At 43.2% G+C, this 27,997-nt stretch overlaps 1 protein-coding gene across 1 annotated transcript in view; it reads right to left on the reverse strand.

The window, feature by feature from the left end:
* Positions 1 to 27,997, reverse strand: part of CHAT (choline O-acetyltransferase) — a 54,590-nt gene that overhangs the window by 6,193 nt on the left and 20,400 nt on the right. The window contains exons 6-13 of the mRNA XM_039481992.1: positions 27,070 to 27,250; positions 24,307 to 24,484; positions 15,386 to 15,555; positions 14,510 to 14,610; positions 13,684 to 13,812; positions 12,137 to 12,259; positions 9,431 to 9,572; positions 5,869 to 5,931 (exon numbers count right to left, since the gene is read on the reverse strand). Of these exons, the coding sequence (XP_039337926.1) occupies positions 5,869 to 5,931; positions 9,431 to 9,572; positions 12,137 to 12,259; positions 13,684 to 13,812; positions 14,510 to 14,610; positions 15,386 to 15,555; positions 24,307 to 24,484; positions 27,070 to 27,250 (1,087 nt within the window). The remainder of the gene's footprint in view (positions 1 to 5,868; positions 5,932 to 9,430; positions 9,573 to 12,136; positions 12,260 to 13,683; positions 13,813 to 14,509; positions 14,611 to 15,385; positions 15,556 to 24,306; positions 24,485 to 27,069; positions 27,251 to 27,997) is intronic.

The following is a 27,997-nucleotide window of genomic DNA, read 5'->3' on the forward strand; positions in this document are numbered from 1 at the left end:
GATCAAAAAGAGAAGTTACAAAAGCACATTACATATTGCTATCACTTGGTTTCCAATGGTCTAAAGTTTTAAAGGTAAACAGACCTTTTCATGGAGTTTTTGGACACTAGAATAAATACTGTGCTGAATAAAGGAAATATAGGTGGGTGTCTCATTGTACTCCTGCATCTGCCTACCTGTCCGTATCTACCTATTGCGTCTTGTTGTATACTTATATTTTAAGTTCTTTGGGGCACGGAATGTCTTTTTGTTCTGTGTGCATATGTTTGCCCTTTGGCCCCCAGGACTGTGTTCAAAGGGAGGGGACTTTGCTGGCAAGGGGAGGGGAGAAAAGGGCAGGAGGGCCAGGCAGGCCAGGACCCAGGGACTGACAGGAAGGCCAATGCTAGCAGGCAGGCCAATCAGGACAGCAGGGCCAATCCAGCAGTCCCCGTGTGGGAGCAGAGCAGCCGGGAGGGCAGGGGAGCGAGCTGTGGAGGAAGGAGGGGCCAGGGGGGAGCAGGAGAGCCAGAGCAGGAGCAGAGCCAGAGCAGGGCCAGAGAGCAGGCCAGAGAGCCAGAGGCCAGAGAGAGGGCAGGAGGAGAGCAGCAGCAGGCCAGAGCCAGAGCAGAGCAGCCAGAGAGCCAGAGATGCAGCCAGAGGAGAGACAGACTGCAGGAGAGAGAGCCAGAGAGAGGAGAGAGAGGCACATCCTGAGGAGAGAGGGGAGGCAGAGGAGAGCCAGAGGCCAGAGGAGAGGCCGAGCTGCTGGAGCCAGTGAGCAGCCAGCAGCCCAGAGGGCAGGGGCCAGCCAGGGGGGCCAGAGTCAGGGGCAAAGCAGGGGAAGGCCAGTGGCCCCAGGGGGAGCTGCCAGGGGGGGCCACCACCCAGGGGAAAAGGGGCCCACCACCCCCAAACCCACCAGGCCCACCACAGAGGAGGCCCACTCCAACCCACCAACAGCATCCCAACCCCTGCAGCCCAGGAGGACCCACCACAGGCCTGCTGGCAGCCAGGAGTCCTGACCACATGTTGTGCTCCCACCAGAGTGATTTATTGTCCCCTGTTCTTGTTTTCACTGTTTTTGTAATGTTCCTATAATGCTTTGTTTTATTCTTTTTCTTTATATTCTTTTTTATTCTTTTATTAGTTGTTTATTGGTTTATTGGTGCCAAAATCAGATATGTAAGAGGTTGGGTGCAGAAGGGAGGTGCCCAGTGCAGGGGGCCACCCCAGTGGCTCCCCTAGGGGGCCACAGGGGGCCACAGGGGGTTGAGCCAGGGAGGAGGCCCCTCTGGGGAGAGGCCCAGAACTTGAGAGGCAGAGAGAGGCCTGACAGGCAGGGAGCAAGGGGAGTAGGGGGGGGCGAAAAAGGAAGTGAGGGAGGGGACTCAGCACCTTTCCCACTTCCACAGAACAGAGAAAGTTCCCCACAATAGTCCCACCCACTCCCATACCACAGCTTACATGACCATTGTTGGTCCCATGGTTGGTCACCACACAGGTTCCCACTGGTTTGTGGTTGAGTTCTAGTAGCACTGTCCAGGCCTGGTTGAGCACTCCCAGCACTGAGATGCTGAAGAACAAGAAGAACCAACAGAACCAGATTACAGAGATTGAGCGCACTAACCAAGCGGAGCAGAACAGACAGAGACAGACAGGAACAGAAGCTATGGACAAGGCAAGAATACAGGCAGCACAGGCAGCAGAGACCGAGGACCGTACAGGAGCTGTTAGAAGAGAGCGGAAGGAAGGTCAGTTTGGGCTATTTCCAGACAAAGACAGGAGAGCAGGAGTAGAAGAAAGAAGACCTGTGTCAAGTCATGAGGCATACACTGTGAAAAGACCACCAGTAAGGCCAAGACCAAGAAATCAGAGGCCACAGACAAAGTAGACTTCATAGAGGAAGAACAAAAGAGCAATGTGCAAAAGAAAGAAAAGGAAAGGAAGGGAAGTATTTGGAAACCCTAAAGGGGTTCTTTGCAGGAACTCTAGGAGAAAGGGAGGAATTTGAGAAAAAGAGAAAAAGCAGAGCCCCAGGAAAGAGTGGAGAGGCAGAAGAGAGAGAATGAGAGGCAGCAGAGCAGTTCCAGAGAGAGACAGTTCTGGAACAGGAGGCTGGTGTTGAGTTCAAAGCTAGACTCTGTTGATGAAAGAGATGAGAAGAGAAAGGTAGAAGAAGAGAGGAAGAAAGGGAAGAAGAGAGAGCTGGAAGTAAGCAAGAACACAGGGAAGAAGAAGAGGAAGAGACAGAGGCTGACACAGAAGGAGAAGACTAGAAGTGAGCTGCTGGGGCGTGGCTGCTAGAACAGAAAGCTGCTGGTGAGCCCAAACCCAGCTCCAGCTACAGTGCTCAGCAGAAAAACAAGCTGGTCCAGCAACTGGTCCAATGAAAGAGGTGCCCAAAGCTGAGATGCCCACCAAAGGGAAAAGAAATCCAGGACCCCAAGAGACATCCCCCCCCCAGAGAGGATGGAAAAGAAGACCCACTGAAGCAGACACTGCCAGGAGAGAGGGGAAGATGAGACAGAGACACCCAGAAGAAAGAGAACAGAGACCAGGCGAGAGAAGGAGAACAGAAGAGAAGAGTCCCAGGCCCACAGAGGGCCAGAGTGAGAGGAGTGCAGGGAGGAGGGTGGCAGAGGCCCAAGCAGTGGTGAAAATCTCCAGTGAGGAGTGCTGGTGGTGGTCATGAGAGTCTGCTGCTTTGGAGGGGCAGATGTGTCTGTAGAGACTGTAAGAGCGAGCATAGAGAGGCAGGACTAGAGTACCATGCTATACTATATACTATGTTTGGGAGAGACCACCCAGACAGGCGCCAATGTGAAATTTTACAAACAGTTTGAAGAGCTGAAGCAATTGTTTGCACAGTTTGTCGACCAGCAGGACTAACAGACTGGCGGTCAATGGCCTAAGGCCTTGATGCAGCATATGCAGCACCCGGGAATATTGAAGCAAAAATAGCATAGCAAAGATAGCAAAAAAAAAGAGGAGAAAATGCATCTTCAGGTTCCAGAAAGATGAAAAGGGGGAGGGATGGGGAGAAGAAGAAGGAGCTACTTGGAGGAGGAGAGGAGACCAGGAGGATGGTGGGACGAGCACTATCACGGGGAAGGAGGATGAAGGTGGAGTATTCGAGAGGAGCGGAGAGGAGAAGGATGCTAAGCGGAGAAGTGGGCAGAGAAAGCGGGGAGAAAGAGGAGAAAGATAACCATGAGAGGCATAGAAGATGAACACCAGTGGAGAAAAAGAAGACCATTATTCCTCCGTGGAAAGGGAAGAAGATGATGAACTGATGATGATGAGAAAAGCAGCTGCTGATGATGAGGAGAGGAGGAGTTCCTGGACTGTTTGTTAGTTTGAGTTGGTGGCACGCCAGTGGCTGAGGCCTGCATAAAGAACACATGCCAGGGCAGAGTAGAGAACATAGGATCATAATGACCATGACAGGAACCATCAAGATGACAATTCAAACTGAGAGGTGACCAATCATGAAAACCAAGTCAAAAGTCAAGTCACAACAGGAAAATAGAAAAACAAGTTGCTCCTCTCATCAAATCTAAAATGTGGGGTGTAGGTAAGGATCAGACATCCGATCGCAAGTAAGTGACCAACCATAGACACCGTAAAATCAAGGACAAACATTGTAAAAGCCCCACATGTGTAAGCAAACACACCACAAGTGCTACCCAACCCTACCCAGTCGGCCACCACACAGAGGGTCCTGACACAGACCACAACAGAGGACAGTGAGAACAGGGAGGACAGGAGACCCACAGGGGGACATTCTGAGGATAGTTGAGGAGGCTGAAGAGGAGAGGAGAACCAGGACAGAACACCAAGGAAAAAGACCCTACACAGCCAAGAAGGGGAGAGAGGGGGCAATCCCAAACCCTAACAGGAGGCCAAGAGAAACCAGAAACAGGGGACTGAAGGAGTCCTCAAAAACCCAGAAAATACAGGAATGTGGGCCAGAGGATAGGAGAGAGAGGAGAGATAAGAAAGGTGTTAGAGAACTTATGTTGTGGTTCTATGTAGAGTGTGTTTATATGTATATTGTTATAGTTGTTATTGTTGTGTATAGTAGTAGTGTTATATATAAAGTTTCTTTTAAGTAATTGTTAATTTTTTTTTTTAAATTAATATATTGTATATATATGTTGTATATATATTGTATATGTTGTTGTTGTAACTATTGTGGCTGTGGCAGAATTTGTGGCTGTGAGTGAGGGGCACTGGGGCCCCTGTACTTGTGGCTGTATTTGTGTTTTGGCTGGGGTAGCCCTGCACTGTAAAGGGGAGGGAGGGAGGGAGGGTCAGGACTATGAGCCCCTGACCCGTCCAGCCCAGGAACAGGAAGGATGGCAACCCAGCCAGGCAGGCAGGACAGCAGCAGGCAGGCCGGCTAATCAGCCAGGGGGAGTGCAGGTCCTGGACTCCAGGTGTGTGTGGGAATGTGAGGTGTGTCAGGGGAATGGGCCGGGAGAGCAAGGAGGGGGGAGAGCTGGGGGCTGGAGAGAGGAAGGCAGAGCAGGCCCAGAGCAGAGGGCCAGAGCAGCAGCCAGAGAGCCAGAGCACCAGCCAGAGAGCAGCAGCCAGAGAGGGGAGCCCAGAGAGAGCCAGAGCTGAGCACAGAGGAGGGCAGGAGGAGGAGCAGCCAGAGGAGGAGGAGAGCGAGCTGCAGGCCAGAGAGCAGAGGCACAGAGCAGAGAGCATGCTGGGAGGCAGAGAGCAGGACAGAGGAGAGAGGAGCAGAGCAACTGGGCCCAGCCAGAGGAGGGGACTGGGAGGGGCGCAGCCCAGAACCAGCCACCAGCCAGCCCCAGGGCAGGCCTGTCCAGGGGGGCCAGGCTGCTGGGGGGGCTGGCTGGCACTGGCTGCAACACCCCCACCACCCAAAGCCACAGTGTGGTCAGTGTCCCACCCACAGCATCCCACCCCACAGCCCCAGCCACAGCAGCCAGGGCCTGGGAGAGAGGGCTGGGGCCAGGCAAAGACAGCTGCAAAGTGTGTTTTGAGAGTTTGTGTTGTTGTGTGTCCTGCCACAGAGCAGGGGGTGATGTGTTTGTCTGTAACCCGTTCCCATTTATTCTTATTTCTTTCTTTTGATTGATTTCTAAATTAACTAAATAATTTTTGCTAATAAAAAGTGGGAATCAGTGGGTCCAGAGGTGCCCAGTGCAGAGAGGGGGGGGGTGTGGACACCTTAGCCCCCCCTGGCTGTGGCAGCAGGGGGGGGGAGCCCCCCCAGGAATCCTGCCCAGTCTTGTTGGGGAGACTAGAACTCTGCCAAAACAGAGAGAGTCCTCAAGCAGGGAGGGAGGCTGGGAAAAGGAAGTGGGGGGGGGGACTCAGATCCTTTCGCTAGCCCACTTCACCGGGGTACACAGAAGCCAGGAAAGTTCCCCACAATAGCGGGACCATTCCCCCGCTTACACATACACTGCCTAGCACAATAGGTTCCAGGATTGGAGCTCCTAGATGTTACTGCAATACAAATAATTAATAATAATGTTAATGAGTGTCACACAAATGCCCAGTGTCCATATGCAGAGGTCATCTACACAAGGCCATCTTCTGGGACAACACTATATAAGAACTATCATATTTAAACAGGTTATGTCCAAAGGTTATTATGTAAGCTAACGAGCACTGTCTTATGCAGACATTTAACCTTGCAATGTCAGTTTCTGGAAAGTGTTTCTTGAAGTGAGATCATAGAAGATGGATGGTAGGTCAGGTAGTCAACAAGATAGTGTGAGGCACTGGGGTCCTCCATATTCAGAAGCATCTAAAGTTTTTGAAGTTTATGTACTTAGTGATTATGTCTTCATGTTTTTGGTATAAAACTGACTGGTTTTCATCCAGGCAGAACAACATTTTACTCACCAAAACAGTATAATTAGTCTGTGCCGTGATTGCATCTTGAAATCGTTGCATCTTCTCAGATTCCTGTTGGTGGAATAGAAACATAACTATTACTGAAAATCTCTGCAGGAAATAACTTTTACTGGCAACGAGCCAACAACCAATCATCAGTACACCCAAATGCCCCCAGTTACCCCAAAATTCCTACTTTGTTGTGGGCACTCTGAATGAATGGAAGGCCACTATGGTTCAAAGTTATGCTCACTGGTATTGCCTTATTTGTTTAGGGTCAAATAGGTCATAGGACCTAATCTAAAGTCAATGGAAATCCTGGAGAGACTTTCAATTAACTTAATAGAGTTTATATCAGGTCCATAGCCAACATAATGCCTAATCTATTTTTTAATCATATTCTTATCTGATTGGCAGCAGGTATCACTTAATAAATTAAAAGCAGAATGAACTGTGAAATTACATGTATTATATTAGTGAACAGAACCAGTTTACTGAAACTAAAATCTGATCAGTAGAGATGAGATGAATGGGTGAAGAAAATTCTCAGTAACTGTATACAGGGTCAGTCAATGTAGGTCCCTGTGGGCAGTCAGTGAAGTTTGCAACAGATGAAGGTATGAGTAATTAAAATTTAAAATTTAAAAGGTACAATAATTGCATAGTTTAATCCAGCCTTGCAAAACCATCATGGAAATTTACCAGACCAGGCACTAAATCTGTTGAGCATCCTTTATCATGATGACAATGACAGTGATGTTAATGAAAAAAAGTATTGATATTTTACCAGCTGGTCAAGAAAATCATTCCCCTGAGTGAATGAGCAACTAGAATTTTCCAGGGCTGCTTTAACCTTTGTAGTTACAGTTACTTCACATCTCTGGTTACAGAACTATAAATTTTGGCTCCTGCCAAATAACAGACTTTAGATCATGGGATCAATCTTAGGCACCGTTGCTACTGCATATCAAGCGAGATGTTTCAGATTAGGGAGATCTTGAAATAGCCAAAAGTTACTGGCTTCTTTTGTGTAGTTCTAAATGAACAGGGAAGCTTCAGCTTGCATGGACAATGAATGATCTTTTGAATAAAGAATTCATTTTAGAAGCAATCCAAGGGCATCATCAGAAACCTTCACAGCACAGAATCTGTTATTTCTTCATGAGACTAGAGCCAGGCCCCAGGTCCTTCATGTAGATTACATTACAAAATGCAGTCTTTAAATCTGATTTACAGTTTCTCAAGCACTCTCTGCAATGTCAGAGGTTCTTTCCTGTGAAGATGGTGTCTAGTGTATGATATATATCTCCTGTGTTAGAGAATCAATCTGACCCAGACTCAATCTTTGGTGACTGTTCAAACTATCGTTTGAAAATCACTTTCTTTGGTATCAGAAGCAAAATATTTTCTGATTTGATTTGGACTAATGGCTACTCACAAAAAATACTTCAGAAAGTTCAAGGCTACTTAAATCAGAAGACATATGTCTTTTAGTCCAACAAAAAAACACACCCCTTTTTCCTTCCATTGGTGGAGTGTAGGTCAGCTAAGGGAATCCTGTTTCTAATTCATTTTGTAACTATAGTATATATGGGTCTAGACTGGAAAAGAATGGTCATATCTGAACAAATGTTTGTGTTCCAAAAATTATGCATGAAATATCCACAGAGTAATTCAGATGCCTGCACCTTTCCAAATGGATATTCTAACAAAATATGCGTACTTTATAATCTCCAGGAAAACCATAATTCCATTGTGCAGAACTGCATGATGTTTACAGGATTCTTTAGATGGAACAACAACATTATTATCCTCCATATTTATTATTGCTGAGGGGTGAGATAAGGATTTAGAAGGTTGGGGCACACAAAATGAGGCACAGGCTGGCAGAGGTGATTCTAGAGAAATGAGGACTGTGTTGTCACATGTGACATTCCCTTGCTCACTCACACGATGCAACACAGTTAGGATATCACTGGTGGGTACACTGTCTCAGAGCTGAGGCAGTAAAGTATTGGGAGATGATGAAGCTTTGCAAGTGCTGGAGAAGCCAGATAGTTGAATCTGAGTGAACAAAGGTAGAGATAAGAGCCACCAGCAATGGTTCAAAGGGGCAAGAGAAATCAGATAAAAAATTTGGCATGAGAACTTGGGGGTGGGAACTGATTGGGGCATCTGTCTTCTACTAGAGGTTCTGAAAGAGTGAGAGCATGCACTGGTGTGGCGCTGTCCAGGGGCAGGGACTGATGCATGGAAAAAGGACTGTTCTGGGGAAGTACCTTCAGGCTTGCCCACTCTAGACAGTAGCACTGTATCACCAGAGAGGTTACCGGCAGGCAGAGGCCATTTTCAGCGCAATAGTGAGTCCCGTGTAGGATGGGTTGGCCAGATTGGAGGAGAGCTCAGGCCAAAGTATAGTGATTACCATTAAAAAGTCATCATTTTCCTAGAGTTATCACACAGTTATGTCCTGTTCAGGAACCTCCTCAGCTTTCATGGTGTCAGTGGATTTTTAACATAGAGTTTCTGAGAGCCCAGTTCAGCACAAGATGGGTTTTGAACTCGACAGCTTACACAGGTGGAAGATGTGGTGAGGGAATGGAAACTGTCACCTCATGCAGCCTCTGCAGTTTTGTACACAGGTCTGTTCTACACTAAGATTTCTTAAATCACCATGCCTCATTGTATTGCAGTTGTTTCTGTTAAAGTTTTGATAGATACTTAGAAGCAGCTACCCTGACTATCCCGTGCTAGAAGAGACTCTGTACAAACATGTCCAAATTCTGGCAGTGACACACATACAGGCACCCACCAGAAAATCTGTGCACAGCAGAGGTGGAAGACTCCCCTACAAAACCTGCAGAGAGATATACAGAGGGGCTTTCCTGCAGACTGCAAAGGGGAGCGCCTGGGACAACAATTAGGGTAAGCCTGTTTGTGCATGTACACTCCCTGACCTGGCAATTGCATCTCGCCACACACCCACCTGCCAGTTCAAATTATTCACATTCCTGGTAAGCGGATGGAGTGTGTGCAGGAGGAATCTGCATGAGGCAGCTGAACAGTGCAGTTCCAGAAAGTGGCTATCAGTGCATTATGGAAAGCTGTTTCCTAAGCATGACCAAGACTTAAACATCTAATCTCAGAAGTTTTAGCCTGACTGGGCATATTAGATAAACACTATATATGTTTGGCAGAAGCATGGCTATAGAAACAAACAAACCAACTAACATTCAGTGTGCAGTATATGACCCTGAACTTTCCAGTTCAGTGTGAAATTCTCCAAAGAGCAGAATTTGGCTCTGCGGGTGTAAATTACAAAAGATTCTGTTAAGTAAGTTTAGACACAGATTCTGTTTCTCATGGTGTAATTATCTGTATCATGCTTTTGGGTACTCAAATAATAAAACGAATATTCATATTTAGCATGAAGCTCTGGTTCTCACAGAAATGAGTTCCTACCTGACTATAGTCTACGAGGCCTACATTTTTGTCACCCTTATCTATAGGTAAGAGAAGCATGATTTTTTGTTCTGTTTTAAATAAAAGCAAAAGAGAGAGATTAAGGTACCGGTAGAGATGACTTGTCATCAATCATTGCTTTTACAAAAGCTAAAACTTCTGGGGTTGCAGACCTAATATTGTCAACTCTTCCCTCTTCAAATCGGCGTATGGAAGCACTTTCATAGGTAGGAACAAGTCTCCTGTGGCATCTGAGAGAATGAAATAGGAAAAGCAGAGAGTAATTGTTTCAGGGAATCATAATGGCAAAAAGAAAAATAGGCTCAGTAGGTTTTATTTTTACAAGGTTGATTTTATTTGTGGGTAATATTTCATTTTAATGTTAATAGAATGATATAAGAAATTGCCAAAAGATGGATACTATGGCCCTTTCAATACAAAGAGCTGTGTACAGTTGAATATATTTTATTTATGGATTGCTAGTAAAAATTACCTGGTATGTAAAAACAAGGCTAATAAAACTAGAATTTACTGAAAGATCTCAAGAAGTGTTTTATTAGTGCCACATGATAAAATAATTGTGTGATTAATCATTTACGTACAAGATTGGAACATGTTTTATTTAACACAAGAAAAAAATGCATTGCATATTTTCTGTGTGTGTGTATGTCACAGAAAATTCAGAGGAAATGAATGCCATTTCAGATGTAGAGCCAAAGGTGAAAACCCAGATTATAAGCAGAACTGTACATGGAAATTAGCACGTTACCATCTGTTTACTGTCCGTTGTCCCCTGCTTTTGCAACCAGTGGACTTACTGCAGGGGCGGCTCTAGGAATTGTGCCGCCCCAAGCAGGGGGGCACGCCGCGAGGGGCGCTCTGGCGGTCGCCGGTCCCGCGGCTCCAGTGGACCTCCTGCAGACGTGCCTGCGGAGGGTCCGCTGGTCCCCCGGCTCCGGTGGATCTCCACCGGAGCCGGGGGACCAGCGGACCCGCCACAGGCACGTCTGCAGGAGGTCCACCGGAGTCGCCTGCCGCCCTCCCGCGGCACGCCGCCCCAAGCACGCGCTTGGCGTGCTGGGGTCTGGAGCCGGCCCTGACTAACTGGTATCCCCACTGAAAATAACCTACAAATGACTTTGGCTTTTCTACACTACAGTTGAATCAGGGGCTGTCTTATAGCTCAGTTGTCCCCCAATCTACGAGCAGAGTTGAAATCTGTATTATAGTTGAGACCCAGCATGCTCTCATAACCAGGCTATGGACAGTCCTTTGTTGTGATTATTGGATTGCAGCTAACAAAGTGGGTGAAACAAGCTTGGCATCTGGTCACGTGAAAGGCCATTTCAGGATTTAATTTAATAAGTTTAGGGATTGTTGGTATAATGGGTCTACGCTAAGAAACCCCACAAGTGGTCACTACCCTGGGACATTAATTGTCCTGACAGTCCATAAGAGAGCCTGTGACAATGGGAATGCCATGGAGATTAGTAGAGTAAAAAGAGCAACCAAGGTCAGCTCTTAGTATCAAACCCTGGGATGCCCATTTTGCCTGGGGGAAGCCCAACAACAGCTGTCCAGGGGGAAATAAACAGTAACTACTACCTTGCAGTGGAGCTCCAACCCTATGTGCTGCTGAGATCTCTTCAGAAGGTCTCTGTTGTTCCCTGTGGATGGGGAACTGAGGGCATTATCAGCAGATCCCATGCACAGATGGTGCTTACTGCACCTATCTGTTGCTTTCCAACTTCACTTTCCCTGGGCCACTTCTGGGGGGTGGGCAGCTCCTGCCACATTCCATGCCCATCCTCGCTGCTGCCCCCCTGACACAGTGAAAATGGAGGGGAGGTTGTATGGGACAGGCAGAGGAAGGGGTGGGAGAGAGGGCAGACAAAGTGAACCAGAGAGTGAGGGTGAGAAAGACAGAGAGTGAAAGGGGGACTGTGAGTGGTGGAGAGAAGGCAATAATGAATGTGGGGTATGGGATGAACAAGCAGAGAAGAAGTGGTAAAATAAGATGGAGAAGCGAGGGATGGGAGCGGAATAGCTTGTGTTCATGGGTTTTAACTATGGCTCAGTCAGTCTTTGATTCCTTGCACAGAAAAATATATTAGAAGTGATGTTGGTGTGCACTGCACAGAACCTCTGGGCCCAAACCCCATACAGGAAGGGGAGTGGCACCTGGGTCTACTATTCCTGCCAGAGTCTGTATCATTTGTTTATGTATTAGCAGCTGCAGCCTGCCTATGCCTATTGAGATAGGTTGTACTCTTTCCCCAGGACTTCCTTTATGCTAAAGAGTCTTCTCAGTCATGTGCTTACTCATTTCAAGCTTTTGGGTGACGTGATTGTGTCCTGTAATTACACACCATTATTAGAGAAGCCCAGAACTGGGTTTGTTTTCATTACATTTTATATGCTGAATCTGAGCTACAACTTGGATTATAATAGACAGGCGAGGCTGTAACCATTCTCTGATTTATCTGCAAATGACAATTTGCTTCCTTTCAGGTTTTTAAACTATAGGCCCTGTAACTTTGCAATAACTGTGGATGTTTTGCTTACTTTTCTAGCTGATTTAAATAGTTCCACTATAATTGTAAAACAAACATATAGCTTATGAGAGGGTGCTATATGTCAGAACAAAGTGACTACTATTATGGGTTTTTATCCTGTTTTTTAAGGACCCCATCCAGCAGGCCTAACCTTTTATGCCAATGGGAGTTTGTCTGGGTGCAGGACTTAGCCCTTTGTTTTACTGATTAATTGTAAATCGTGCTCACAATATATTATTCCCATGATTTGATAAACATACCTGTAAAATGCCAGCTGAAGTGCTACTTGAATGTAGGCATCTGGGCTAGTCTTTTGTTTCTTGATAAACTCTTTTCCATAGTTTTCAAATGTATAAACAATAAAATCTAGATTGTTTACTATCCTAGAAAACAAGCAGGGGCATTTGTAGTAGAGGAAAATGCAAGATTCCCATATCATGTGGTTTGCAAGCAATATTTAGAAAACATTTTTCCCATGTACCGTTCACCACATATCTCAACTAGCACCTATTGGGTAGACATTTTCAGTCTAATGTCTGGCACTTGGCAACCAGTAAATTGTTCTCAACTAACAATCTCTAATCATGCACTATTCAACGTGCAACTTTAATCTTCAGTGCTGTTTATGAGCTGTGACACTCATGTAGTTGTGCTCATTTGGGTTAAACACTTTTTTTTCCCAGCGATTCTGCTCTTGAAGGTTAAACATGCTCTTCTTTGTTCTAGATTATATATCAGTGAAGCACCTGTATTTAAATAATGGATAGATTAAAAGTCTAATGCGGGTCCTGATTTTATTATGAACTCCCATTTCAAAGAAATGTCACCTTTTGTTTATTTAGAAACAAAACAATCTTTTTTTGGTATCTGGACTGAGTTAATGCCTCTCCTATTAGATCTTAGATTTTAAACACTTTGTTACCAGTGCTGCGTTACCTAATGGGATCACAATAAGCAAAGATTTAAAATTGGTCATGTGTACATTATGTTAATTTTCTCATGAAAATTGGACAATAAGCTTAAATAAATAAATCTCTCTCAAAAAAGTTGTCAGTCAAAGTCACCATGAAAAATTCCGTGCATATCCATTGTGATCTAGAAAATCCAGCTCCAAAGAACTGGCCTTTGTAGTAACAGTGTAGATACAAGCAAATTAAATGCTTGAATTCAAATTGTCTATTCAAACCAGTTGTTTACAACTCCCCTAAATACATTTCCTCCACAGGCGTGGCTATGTCTGGGTCAGATCAAACCATATACCTGTACAAACAGAGGCCATTGTTCATATTTTATGTAAATAATGCAGTGGTTCTCAAACTTTTGTACTGGTGACCCCTTTCACATAGCAAGCCTCTGAGGGCGACCCTCCCTTATAAATTAAAAATGCGTTTTAATATATATAATACCATTATAAATGCTGGCTGCAAAGCAGGGTTTGGGGTGGAGGCTGACAGCTCGTGACCCCCCATGTAATAACCTTGCGACCCCCTGAGGGGTCCCAACCCTCAGTCTGAGAACCCCTGAAACAAGGAATGCTGTATCAAATTTATTTCCAGTGGTATTGATAGTTATCATTAGCTTCTCCTATATTTACATGAAAGGAATGTAATGATAGTGCAGTTCCTAGTGCAATGTATTAACTGTACAGCCTTAAAGGCCTGATCCTGTGAGGCACTGAGCACCTTTTGTTTTCATGGGAGTTGAGGATGATCAGCACTGGGTGGGATCGGGCTGTATAATAAATTAGTTGTTTGTTAGGTGGCTCACAACTTGAAGCAGTTCAGAAAAGTCCAGGAATCTGCCGTACCTTTGAAGTTTTTCTGCTGATGATGCTAAGTGTCCCTGAATTTCTGGAGAGCATTTCCATCTCAATCTCCTTGGAGTAGGAAGCTCACTCACTGAATCAGCTCTGACTAATTTCTTAGCGCTTTCCTTCCTGTAAACATGTCAGAGAAAATACATAAGGGACATGGTAACAACCTATTTCTTACAAATGGTGATATAGCCATTTTCTTGATAAATCATTAGTTCCTGACATGCTGGAGAAACCAAGTAAGCTCTGATATTACAGATGTTCTGTTTTGCTGGGGAAAACACACAAATGCAATGGACCTAATTTTGATGTCACTTACACCAGTGTAAAGCAAGAGTAACTCCAAAGAGCCGATCAGTATGAGTTGTCTTTAGACACATGATTTTTACTTGGGTCCATTTCCGCTTGTTGGGGCAAAGCCAAGGGTGAAAATCCCAATGATATCAAGGCAACTAGGATTTGGTCCGTTAAACAAAAGCAGAGGAAAATGAAAGTGCTAAACTGTTTCAATGCTTTCTAATGTGCAAACTGCAATTCCAGTTATAAAGAACCACAATTAACAGTGTGAAGTTGTTCTGGGGGGGCGGGGGCAGGAAACGTGACTTCACTGTGGGTTTCAAAATAGAGTTGAAGTGGGGCTAAAGCCATAGGGGTGAATTTCACTCTGAAAGAGGATCCCAGTATGTTTAGAGCAGATACTGCATTTTTTGTTTTCAGGCACATTCATTTTGTTTTACTACTTAAGAGGCCCAGTTAATGCATTTGAGTAAAAAAACACCTGGATGCTGTCCTGTTATGTTAATAATGAAAGAGGACTCACATGTGCTTGAGCAAATGTTCGGTGCACTGTACCAGGACGATCCCATCGAAAGGGGAGTGTTCACACACAGTGCCACAGACTCCATCTCTTCCCACAACAAACTAGCAAGGGAAATGCCATCGCATAAATAATAAGCATAGGATAATATACTGAGTGCACTGTGCTTTGGATAGGAAAAAGCAAATATGCTGATGGCAGCAACATAGCAGGATGACATTGTTATTTCTCTGCTGTGTTATTTGCACACGTCTGGAACCAGCTCCCTCCAGAGGTCCACTAGGACCAGAGCTGGGAGAGCTTGAGGTTAAAGTGAAAGACTTGAAAAGGAGAGGAAATCTCAGCTGCTCTCATCCTTTTTCTTGTTCTCGATTTCCTAATTTAACCTTCTCTCTTTCTTTTAGTCTGGGGTAAAGACATTTCTGGAAGGTAGACGAGATAGATCTCTTCTCAGCTGCATGGGTAAAGGTAGCATTATGAACTCTGCAAGTGATTAAGTGTTAAAAAGGACACACTATACACTGCAACACTTCCTATTCCCCAAGCAGGTCTTGCTTCCCTTGTCTGCTGTCACTCATGGGCAGGAAGCCATTCTGGTCTCAGTGCCAGTGCTTCCCAGCCTCTTGCTTGACATGCTGCCATGACCCTCGCCCCTTCACTCTGCTGATTCCCCATCTGACTACCCTGCCTTTGCTCGTGGTCTATGTCTGATACTCCAAAGGAAATGAAAACCCTCTGTGATGTACTTGGCGTACTATGGCATGCAGATGAGTATCCATCCGGACCCCTGTGGTGATCAGCCCTGACACATGAGATTTGAGTATGTCATCGTTAGTGTGTATCAGAGCAATTACATGTCAGAGTACAGTAAGATTTTACCTGCATGGGTTTGTCATACCAGCGATTGGCACCATTTTTATCATAGCCTCCCCCATGTAGAAGTTGCAAAGCCATATTTGTATCATTGAGTTCCACCCCACTTGGGCCATCCAGACACACCAAGCATATACACCGTTCAATCATATCCAGGGAGTCTCGGTTAGTAGAGTCTGTGGATAAAACATTGACACATTTACAACTGCATCTTATTATTTGCATTACAATAGCACCTAGAGGGCCCCACAGAAGGAGGTGGTGTGCAACTATAGACCATAATCTTGCAATGAGCTCCAGGTAGAAGGGCTCCTCTGTCCTGCAGAGCTCTATTGCCATCAGAACTCACTGAAGGATCAGATGTATAGAGTAGGAGGACAATTGCTACTCTAAAGAATTCAGTCTTTTGTGTTAATTTTGCAATACAACTGTCTTTCTTTTACAGTAATTCAATAGTATCAGTCTCCCAAAATTACCCACCTTACCATAACACATGGGGCAAAGTCAGGCCTTTGGTTTTCCTGAAGTAACCATGTAGGAACTCAGGTCCACTTCACTTCACTATGGACTTTTTCATCACATCATATTTGGGCAGTAAAATGACATCTGTTAGCTTTATTCCTATCACATTGCTTTTCATAAGAAATATTTAGTCCCATATGGTGAAAATTTCCATTTTGGGCTTCTTCACTCCAAGTCTTGTGTGTAATAAGAGACTGGGCTTTTGCTTGACAAAAGTTCCAAGCGGGACATGTGCAACTAGATTTTATCAAAGCAGATGTGACCCCTGAGATGTGTCTTGACAAACATTCCACAATGAAATAACTGGATCTCTTCAGCATCACCCCCTTCCTTTAAGTAGTTTTCACAGTAAAAATCCTTTTGGAACAAAGAAACATTTATTTGTTCTCTCATTTAGCCTGAAAATTCTCAACTTGGGAGCATTGAAGAAAATCTGCCTAGTCAATAAACTCAAAGTTTCTTGTAAAAAACCCCAAAACAAAACAAAAAGAGTCTCCAACTTTGCCAGCTTCATGTCAATAAAGAAGATAATTCTACAGTTCAGTGCTCAGCTGGTCTCAAATCACTGTCTAGAGGACAGAGCACTGAACTAGCAAATGAGAGACCTGGGTTCTGGTCCCAATTCTGGCATGCTGGAGGACCTTAGGCAAGTCACATCACTTCCCTGTGCCTCAGTTTCCCCATCTATAAAATAGGGATAATGATACTTATCCCCTTTTGTAAACCACTTTGAGATCTATTGCTAAAAATGACAGATAAGAGTAGGTATTATTATAATTAGAAAATGGAAAAAATATGAAGTTATGGTTGTGGGGTTTGTTTCATGAACACTTTATTGTATAATCCATGCTCTGCTTCTCCTCCATCCCTTTCTGTCTCTAACACACTTTGAGCTAAATGCACTTATTTTGGTTTTCAGTCCATGCTTCTCTCCCCCATGCTGTCTGTCTGTCTCTCTCTCTCTCACTCAAAGGTGATGTGCATAGGATTTTTTAACAATTGGGCTTGTGCTCCCTTTTTCTTCTTGGTGATGGGTAAAGGCATGAATGGTTTCTTTGTTTATTTTCTGTATGGCTTTTAACTTCAAAACATTAGGAATGTAAAGTCTAGTCTTTCCTGGGAATGCCAGTAGGAAGTGTCAGAAATGTTTGTTAGCTCTTAATCCCTTAATCGAAAAGGTAAAAGTGTGGCATCTTTAACAAATTCTGTGCTTGTATTCCAAGGTATTTTAGTCAGTGATTGCCATTAAAAGGTTGTTCTCAAAATCAAACAAAAAACAGTTTCATACACTGCTTTAAAATCCCTCTTAACAGCTTAGCTTCTGCTCTCTTGCTTCATGTGATGTCATTTACACTATCTCTTCAGTCACCGTGCAGTGAAAAGGAGAAAGAAAATGCACAGAAAAGAAAAGGCTACACGAGAGATCAGAAAGAAGACAAACAGAAAAGGACATGCAAGAAAATGAAAGTGAAGAACTATTCTGGGAGTTTGAGTGAGCAGGTGCACTCCTCCACTAGCTCAATCTAAGGGGCAGCTCCAGCAAGAAATAGTTGGGATCCACTGGTTTAAAGTGATGAAAAGGGCCAGGTTGTGAGCCCCTTGCTTGCTGCGGTGAACAGTTACAGGAGTAGTCTCACTGACCTCAGTTTACCCACAGGAGCAGACCTGTTGTTCACCAGGACAAGTAAAGGGCTCATAGTCTGGCTCATAGAATTCCTGTGTGGTCCTACACTGAGATGAACTACAGCATTCTTTAAGGTGGAAAATGCTATATAATGATTCATGTTATTTGTATACAGAATGCTCCTAATACTATGGAAACAAAATTGGTTAGTGAATTACAAAACTGTTGTCCATGTTTGCTTACTATTTGTTCAATGTTTTGCTTATGTTACCTCACAGGTTTATACATTTTATTACAGCTGCTGCCTACACACCAGCAACCCTCACTCTGACATATGGATTCAGGGCTGCGATAACCTAGGTTTTTAAACTGAATAAAATGAGACTCCCATGCTAGAAACAGCAAAGCAATGGGAAAATGCCCTTACAAATGAACCAGAACATGTCCAGAGAACCAATCAGTCAAACACTGACAAGTTTATCATGTAAGCAGAAAATGAACTGAACAAGAACTCATGTACCATGACTTGGGACGGGAAAAAAAATCTAGAAGGAATGAAAACAAGGGGCTAGCAGAGAACAAAAACTGCATGAACAATTTGTTCTTTTTACTCCCTCCTCTAACATACAGAATTGCATTTAATATGGTAAATCAATCTCTCTAGAGGAACTATTTTTTTTAATAGGAAAAGAAGGGAAGGGAGTCATGGGCCTAATTTAGACACTGTAGGTGAGACTGCAACTCTAATGACTTTAGTAGATTTGCACTTGCTTACATCAGATCTGAATGTAGACCTCTATCTTATTAGCTTTGCAATATGAACTCACAGTTAACGACTGTGTGTGTATAACAATGGTGGCTGGTGTCCAAGTGTGACACCCTATAGCTCCTTTGCACCCTCACCCTCTTAAATACCCATTTCCCATTCCCATCAGATCTGAATGCCTCACCGTCTAGTATGTTTATTCTCACAATACCCCTTTCCAGTGTAGAAAACCCATTCCTGTTGCTTTGCTCCCTTGCTCCCTCCACTGAAGAATTTTCCAGGGCTGCCCAGAGGATTCAGGGGGCCTGGGGCAAAGCAATTTCAGGGGCCCCTGCCATAAAAGAAAGTTGCAATACTATAGAATACCGTTTTCTCATGGGCCCCCTGTGTGGCCCAGGGCAAATAGCCCCACTTGCCCCTCCCCACCCGCCAGGCAGCCCTGGAATTTCCACTGGCTGACTCTGACATCTCCCATTGTAGACCATCACCTGTGCCTAGATGAGTTTGTTGCCAACTACTGTGTTTTTACTGCAAGTTTTGCAATATGGTTAGGGTACTAGGCTAGGACTTGGAGACCTGGCTTCAATTCCCTGCTCTGTCACAGCCTTCCTCTGTGGCCTTGGGCAAGTCATTTAGCCTCTCTGTGCCTCAGTTCTCCATCTTAGCAATGACTTACCATATCAGTAGCCCTTCCCTACTTCATAGGGGTGTTGTGAGGATAAATACATTAATGATTGTCATGTTCTTTGAGATGCAAAGCTCTATCTAAGTGTTAGGTATTATTATACTAGTAAAGCAACAGTTCCTGGAAACAGATGATTAGCTGAAAACTCTCAGCTTCATTTTAAAAAAAAAGTTTCTGCCCTCATGGTTGCAGAGAAAAGCCTGAAAAAGTGGTATGAGTGTACCCTACAGGCTCAGCAACCAGAAGGCAAAGAATATTATTATTATTATTATTATTTTTTAAACCTCATGCTTTTTAAGCCAATCTCATGACTTTTGAGGTCTGGCATAGTTTTTTTTTTTTTCTTGTTTGGGATTGGCAATACTGTGTTTCTGTTATCTTCCAGAAAATGGGAATAATTACATTTAAAATAACAAAATCAGGATAAGCTATACTAGCTCTTTCTGTAAGTGTTTGGAGCAACTCTCAGCTAACTGGTTTCTTACCTCTTTTGCTGAAATTCACTAATTCAGTAGCTATTGGGTTTTTTATATCTAACTATTAATCTTTATGTCCCTTCAATTCTTTTTTTCACCGTGACATCAGTACAGCAACGGATCTCCATCCACCAGTGGCAATAAAGCTGCTAAGTGTCCCAAGTCAACCCCCCAAGCTTATTTTAATGCTATTATATCTCAACATCTGCTTTGACTCACCTGGATGAAGGTGTTTGCTGAAAGTCTAGCCAAACTCCAACAGCATGAGAGTGCCATGGCCATGTTGATATTTTATTTGTTTTTAGAACATTGAGATCTATGAGACTGACAGACTCAGAGAATTGCTATTGGGATAGAAAACTTTTCATGTCAAGGTTACTGGTATGAATGTGGTGTGGGTTGATAGCTTGGGGATTTGAGAAAGTTACTGACACATCTTATGCTGTCTCTGATCTGTTGACTTGAGTTTCCAGTGCTGTGAATCTGGAATCTGACATACTTTTTTTTTTCTTATTAGAAGCACACTCTGATCAAAGGATAAGCTATTTGCTATGAGGGGGGAGCAATAAGAGGGCATGAAATATGTACACTTATATCCCTTGCATACATGCAGAAGTAAAATTTGTATTTCCTTCTAGCACAGGCTCAAAATATATGGCAAGTAGAAATTCAAGGAGCAGACCATTTGCAAAGCAGAATGAAAAGTGGATTTAAAGGAACTTTGGAAAACAGAAAAAAAAGTAGCAATGTTTTAAAGAAAATGGTCTCTTTCTACAAGTTCATACAAAAATGGCCACCATTTTGTTGTATGCAAACTTGTCCCCCCAAATGATGTGATAGCTGACTGAAGTCAATGAGAATCTTTCTGTTGATTTCAATGGGCTGTGGATCAGGTCCTTAATTACTATTTTTTCATCTAAAAAGAGCTTAGCATCTTGGTGAACTTTTGTCTCAGCAGAGGGGCTCTTTTAATAATAATTCTGAAATGCTGCCTGAACTTTGTGTTTTGATGGCTGACGCAGGTCACAATTATTGACAAAAAGAATTAACATTTATTTCACCATAGTATTTACAGAATTTCCTGCAGGTAGAATGGGAAATACCACAAATGCTGTGGTAAACTTAACTAGGCAAACCATTTTTCCCCAGTGTAACCCAGGATCGTCTTAATTCAAAATAATTGGCACTAGACTACCAATCCAATAGGGAAAAATAAAGGAGGTAGGTTTGATTTTTGGGACCAAACTGTCATAACCATGACGTGCACGAACATCTACATGACATTTACTTGTGCAAAATCTGTTTGTCATGGGTTTTGCACGTCCTTTCCTGTGCCCCCCCATACAAATGCTCCAATCTCTCACCTGAACAAGTAGGTGTCAATACTTGAAAAGTGTTTGCATGCATAACACTGCACACAGAGAAACAGAGTCCGGTTTTGTTCATTTATGTTCCAGCACTCAGTTGTGATGAACATTAGCATGAAACCTCTGAGGTTTGAAGCCTTTCAGAATCTGGCCTTTTAAATAATTTTTCCATCTAGATACCCTATTTATCATCTTAGGTGTCCTCTCTTTCTTTGCTGGTATCTAGACCAGAGAATTCTCTCAGAAATTCACTGGCATTAGCACCCTGACAGCAAGATTATTTAGTTATGTAGACTCTCTCCTCAGGCCCTATGCTACCAGCACTCCCAGCTATCTTTGAGACACCACTGACTTCCTGAGGAAACTACAATCCTTTGGTGATCTTCCAGAAAACACCATCCTGTCCACTATGGATGTAGAAGCTCTCTACACCAACATTCCACACAAAGATGGACTACAAGCCATCAGGAATAGCATCCCTGATACCATCACAGCAAACCTGGTGGCTGAAATTTGTGACTTTGTCCTCACCCATAACTATTTCAGGTTTGGGGACAATGTGTACCTTCAAATCAGCGGGACTGCTGTGGGTACCTGCATTGCCCCTCAGTATGCCAACATTTTTATGGCTGACTTCAGAACAACACTTCCTCAGCTCTCATCCCCTTATGCCCCTACTCTACTTGCACTACATTGATGACATCTTCATCATCTGGACTCATGGGAAGGAGGCCCTTGAGGAATTCCACCAAGATTTCAATGATTTCCACGCTACCATCAACCTCAGCCTGGACCAGTCCACACAAGAGGTCGACTTCCTAGGTCCACTACAGTGCTAATAAGCGATGATGACATAAACACGACCCTATACCAGAAACCTACTGACCGCTATACTTACCTACATTCCTCCAGCTTTCATCCAGACCACATCACACGATCCATTGTCTACAGCCAAGCGCTAAGATACAACCATATTTGCTCCGATCCCTCAGACAGAGACAAACACCTACAGAATCTCTATCAAACATTCTTAAAACTGCAATACCCACCCGGTGAAGTGAAGAAACAGACTGACAGAGCCAGAAGGGTATCGAGAAGTCACCTACTACAAGACAGGCCCAACAAAGAAAGTAACAGAACGCCACTAGCCGTCACCTACAGCCCTCAGCTAAAACCTCTTCAGCGCATCATCAGGGATCTACAACCTATCCTGAAGAACGATCCCTCACTCTCTCAGACCTTCGGAGACAGGCCAGTTATTGCCTACAGACAGCCCCCCAACCTGAAGCAAATACTCACCAGCAACTACACAACACACAACAAAAACACCAACCCAGGAACCAAACTCTGCTACAAACCCCAGTGCCAACTCTGTCCAGATATCTATTCAAGAGACACCACTATAGGACCTAACCACATCAGCCATACCATTCGGGGCTCGTTCACCTGCACATCTACCAATGTGATATATGCCATCATGTGCCAGCAATGCCTCTCTGCCATGTACATTGGCCAAACCAGACGTTCTCTATGCAAAAGAATAAATGGACACAAATCTGACATCATTAATCATAATATTCAAAAACCAGTAGAACACTTCAGACTCTCTGGTTACTCAATAACAGACCTAAAAGTGGCAATTCTTCAACAAAAAAACTTCAAAAACAGACTCCAACGTGAAGCTGCAGAACTGGTATTAATTTGAAAACTGGATACCATCAGATTAGGCCTGAATAAAGCCTGAGAGTGGTTGGGTCATTATAAACCCTAAACTTAATTTCCCCAATACTAATTTCTCCCTACTGTTACTTACACCTTCTTGTCAACTGTCTGTAATGGGCCACTCTCATACTACTTCAAAAATTATTTTTCTTCCCTTGGTATCCTGCTGCTAATTGATTTATCTTGTTAGACTGACCTCACACCTGGTAAAGCAACCATCCTTTCATGTATTTATACCTGCTCCTGTATTTTTCACTTCATGCATCCAATGAAGTGGGTTCTAGCCCACGAAAGCTTATGTCCAAATAAATGTTAGTCTCTAAGGTGCCACAAGGACTCCTCATTGTTTTTGCTGATACAGACTAACATGGCTACCACTTTGAAACCTGTGTTTATATAGTGATTATTTACAAAGCACATCAAGAGAAATGTTGCTTGCTGCTCAGGAATTTGGAGGAATGGAGCTCAGCGAGTGAAAGGGTACTGCAAACACAAGACTCAACAATGAAAGCAACTGAATACTTTGCCAAAAGTATTGAGCCGACTCAAAAGGAAAATCAGAATATCCGAGTATCAAATCAGAGCCAAGAACATTAGCTCTTTGGGCATTCCAACAAGCTGACACATTGCCAACCTAGTAGAATTTGCAGAAGATGACATTCCTAAACACAAATAATTTTAGTGCAGGACAATGATATCAGACTGGCACTTCCTTGATACAGATATTCTCTAGCCACAGAACAGATACCACTGCTGCAACAGAGGGTAGGCTGCAGGGAGCTGCAGAGTCAGCCGTCTTACAAAGGCAATGTTCCTGGGGATCCTGAGTGGATGAAAACACAATGAGCCAGACCCTTAGCTGTTTAAAATTGGCTTAACTTCCTTTGAAGTCAATGGAGTTACACTGATCACACCAGTTGACAATCAGGTTGAATATGAAGAAAACACTACAAGAAATGAGCCCAATAATTCTTCAGTAAGATTGATTCTAAGAAAGATAAAGAATTTTCCAATCTATACTTAACACTGTAATTTATAGGTAGAAGGTCTCCAGAAACTCCTCATTTCTATACTATGCATTCTTATAGAAAAGTTAATGCTTAAATTCCATTTTTCTTGTTTAGTTGTAATGAGGGCTGAGGGTGGGTGGATTGTGTGAAAAGCCATTATCAGTAATCTGCAAGGGAAATGGGTATCCTCCTCTGGGGACATATTTTCAAATGACAAGCTGTTTGGTAAACTCTGGTGCATTTCTAAAGCACAAATACTATTCTTCCTAATATCTCTGAGCCAGAGATAAAGGGATGATTTAGCATTTTTCAGAGAGAAAGATAAATAGGAAAATTTCTCTTACCTTGCTTCAGTCTGAACACAGTGTAAAACATGAAGTGCTAGACTATCCAACACTTGCTAAAGCCTATGGATGCATTGTACTCATTATCACAGTTTGACCATGAAGAAATAGACAAATCACAAACTCTGATGGCATGTTCAGAATTTATCAGAGGAAAGACAAAGTGTGGGATGAAATCTAGCTACATGGTATTGCCCCTAGAGTTTCACAACTGGCTCAAAATCATACTTTCTGTTTCTCTGTGTGATGATACATCTGAATGCTTACAAGAATTGAACTTCCTCATGCTAGAGGACTTCAACAATGGAGCTGAGATTTTAGCCTTCTATGTGCCTTAAGGATCACCTCCCATCAAGGACCAGTGATGATGATGAAGATGAAGAAGAGAAGGTTGGGGTTGCCGCAGCTAACCTTTCATGAGGATTGTCCTGGCCTCTGCCCACTCAGTTCTTCCATCAGATGTCAGTAAACCAATTGGAGGCAGCCTCTCTTCTTCGTTCTCTGCCATTTTGACTATCTTTCTTAACTGAGTGAACAGATCCCCTTCGCTGAGACGGCGGAAATTAATTACAACATCCAAAACAAAGAACTGCAGGGAAATGATAAAAGTCAGAAGGATCACAGACAGATTATATTGAGCTCTGTAAGAAAACATCTTGCTCAATGTGGGATGGCCTGGAGGTGTTGCAGCTCTGCACAGTGAGAATACATGGCTGAGGGAAGTGGTGTGTTAACATGCTGGGGCCTGATACTGTGCCCTCACCTGTGTTTGGGTTTGATACCAGTGTAACTCCACTGACTTCAGTTGAGTGGCTCCTGATTTACACTGGAGTGGGAGCAGAATAAGAACATAAGAATGGCCATACTGGGTCAGACCAAAGGTCCATCCAGCCCAGAATCCTGTCTACTGACAGTGACCAATGCCAGGTGTCCCAGAGAGAGTGAATCTAACAGGTAACAATCAAGTGATCTCTTTCCTGCCATCCATCTCCACCCTCTGACAAACAGAGGCTAGGGTCACCATTCCTTGCCCATCCTGGCTAATAGCCATTGATGGACTTAACTTCTATTAATTTATCTAGTTCTCTTTTAATTCCTGTTATAATTCTAGCCTTCACAAAGTTCCAAAGGTTGACTGTGCGCTGTGTGAAGAAGAACTTCCTTTTGTTTTAAACCTGCTGCCCATTAATTTCATTTGGTGCCCCCTAGTTCTTATATTATGGGAACAAGTAAATAACTTTTCCTTATTCACTTTCTCCACACGACTCATGATTGTCTAGACCTCTATGATATCCCCCCTTAGTCTCTTTTCCAAGCTGAAAAGTCCTAGCCTCTTTAATCTCTCCTCATATGGGACCCGTTCCAAACCCCTAATCATTTTAGTTGCCCTTCTCTGAACCTTTTCTAATGCCAGTATATCTTTTTTGAGACAACGAGACCACATCTGTATGCAGTATTCAAGATGTGGGCATACCATGGATTTATATAAGGGCAATAAGATATTCTCCATCTTATTCTCTATCCCTTTTTTAATGATTCCTAACATCTTGTTTGCTTTTTTGACTGCTGCTGCACACTGTGTGGACCTCTTCAGAGAACTATCCATGATGACTCCAAGATCTCTTTCCTGATTAGTTGTAGCCTAATTGTCCCCATCACATTGTATGTATAGTTGGGGTTATTTTTTCCAATGTGCATTACTTTACATTTATCCACATTAAATTTCATTTGCCATTTTGTTGCCCAATCACTTAGTTTTGTGAGATCTTTTTGAAGTTCTTCACAGTCTGGCTTACATTGTTTGAATAAGATTAAAAACACGTGAGCAATTAAAACCAGGAAGCATGTTAATAATTTCCATAGTCCCAGCTCTTTTAAAAATAGCATAGGGATATGCAATACTGTTACGTGTGGAACCCACAGAGCTTTTTATAACCCGTTTATTATGTGCTAAATTACGCTGCTTGCTCTCTAAAGTTTTGCCAGCATTCAAAAGCTGACCATTAGTAATAAGTAAACTGTAGAAGATTCAGTGATCTATTGTGGATGGATAAACAACCAGGTGTCTGGATGTTTTTCCAGATTAATCCAAACCACCCTGATAGAGAAACTGACAGGGTCAGATTAAGACCATCTGGGACCTAGATCTACCAGAACTTCCCCTCCTGCCAAAAACAAACCAAAAAACAACAACAAAAAAACCCACACCACAAAAAAGATTACCCAGATTCTTTCCCTCTGATTCCTGACTCTTATCATCCTTCTTCAGCCCCCACAAATAGACTTTCACTGCCAGTTCCTTCCCCATAGACATGTCATTCCTCACTCTTCTCACTACCCATAGGTTCCTTAATCTTCTGCCCTCCGATTATTACTCTTGATTGGCTTGTTGTTCTGTTAAGCCCACACAGGTTGGCAGGCAGGGATTCCAAGGATGCTGCCTTAATCCATCCAGAAAATTTCATGAGTGCAGGATTTCTCATGACATTGCCAGTGATTCTGAAACTTCAGCTTTTCATCTCGATTTAGAAAGAAAACAAATGTCAGAATTTTCTGTGGAAGAGAAATGCTGTTTTGTGACCAGCTCTGCTCCTTACAATACATTAAAAAAGCAAAATGTTTGCCTCTGGAATGCACCATATTCTACTAAATGTCAGGGACTTGCAAACAAATGCTGTATGGGAGGGGTACTGTACAAGGTCTCTTTTCCTCCCACCCTCACTCTAAATTATACAGGCTGAACACTATGTGGTATGCCAATATATCCAAAAGAGTTTTCTGGTGAAAATATAAACATTTCAGCAAATGCACTTCATATAAATTTTTTTGCCTGTGGTGTTGCTTCCCTGCTTGATAAGTGTTTTTATTTGAATGGAAACTAAATTAGTATTTTCCCCAGTCCCACATCTCTCCTTGCTCTAGCAGTGTATTCAGAATGTAAGCTGGGCTAGGAAGGGGAAAAAAAAACTATGGGAGCTTCTTGTTAAAATGTTGGCAGCACATCACTGATAAGAACTGGGTATGGGCTTCAGGACTGAGTCCAGTGCCATCATCTATTGTACATTCAGTGAGATCCTGGACCAATGATCGTATTACATTGTTATCAAGCAAATTTATGCATACCCGATTTCTGAAGGAAAGAGGAAAAGGTTTAAAAACAAAATGCCTACTCACCTGATAGTTACAAGCAACAATGATGTGCTCTGGTTCTGGCATTATGCTGCTTTTCTGGGCCACAAGAGTATCTTTGGTATGGCCTGGAAGACGATAGGAAGAAAAGAGTCCATAGTATTGCTTCATACAGAGAGGATGACCAGATAGCTGTCCACGAGCAAAATCAACAGGTATAGCATTGCTGGAGAGAGAGGAGAGAAACAAAGCCAGAGAAAAGTAGAAAGAGAGAGACAGAAAGAAAAAGAAATCTAATCTGTCCTTTGTTCTGTTACAATTAGATTAGGTACAATACAAATGGAATAATAAAAACAAGATTACAGTGTAAGGAAATAGATAAATTCCCATACCAAAGTTAAATACATCATTCCTGGCAGATTCATGCATATTCATTAGGCAATTTTATTTGCATTCAATGAATATGTTTTTAGAGACTCAAACAATAGCAGGGCATGCAAATCAGTGACTGCAACATATATTCATCATCTGTGAATATACAATACCCTTGTACTTTTCATCATCCAGTATAAAATCTTTCACATATGTATCCCCTGCTGATCCAAAAAAAAAAAAAAAGCCTGCTTTCCACCAAGAGTCCTGAGGTAGGAGTAGGGAGCCTGCTTAAAAGGGACCCCTAAAAACTCTGTAGGATAAATGAAAATCAGATGAACATCTGAAGCTGACATGCACCCTAGAAGGCCATGTGTGCTTTGTACTGGAAGTCCTGGCTAGAGTTGCTTAGAATGTTTAAGGGAAACATCTCCATCTCTGGAAATCAGTAGAATGGGCAGGATGGAGGGGAATCATCTGCACAGTGAGGAGTTAATTTAATCCTACCAAACAACTTTGGCCCTTAGAGTGACACATGGAGGAAGTAAATGCTGAAATTTAACAGCTGGATCCTTTTTAATTGCTAGGAGTCTGAGGGGAG

Source organism: Mauremys reevesii, linkage group 7 (assembly GCF_016161935.1).
Source record: "Mauremys reevesii isolate NIE-2019 linkage group 7, ASM1616193v1, whole genome shotgun sequence".
In the NCBI taxonomy this organism is placed as follows: domain Eukaryota; kingdom Metazoa; phylum Chordata; order Testudines; family Geoemydidae; genus Mauremys; species Mauremys reevesii.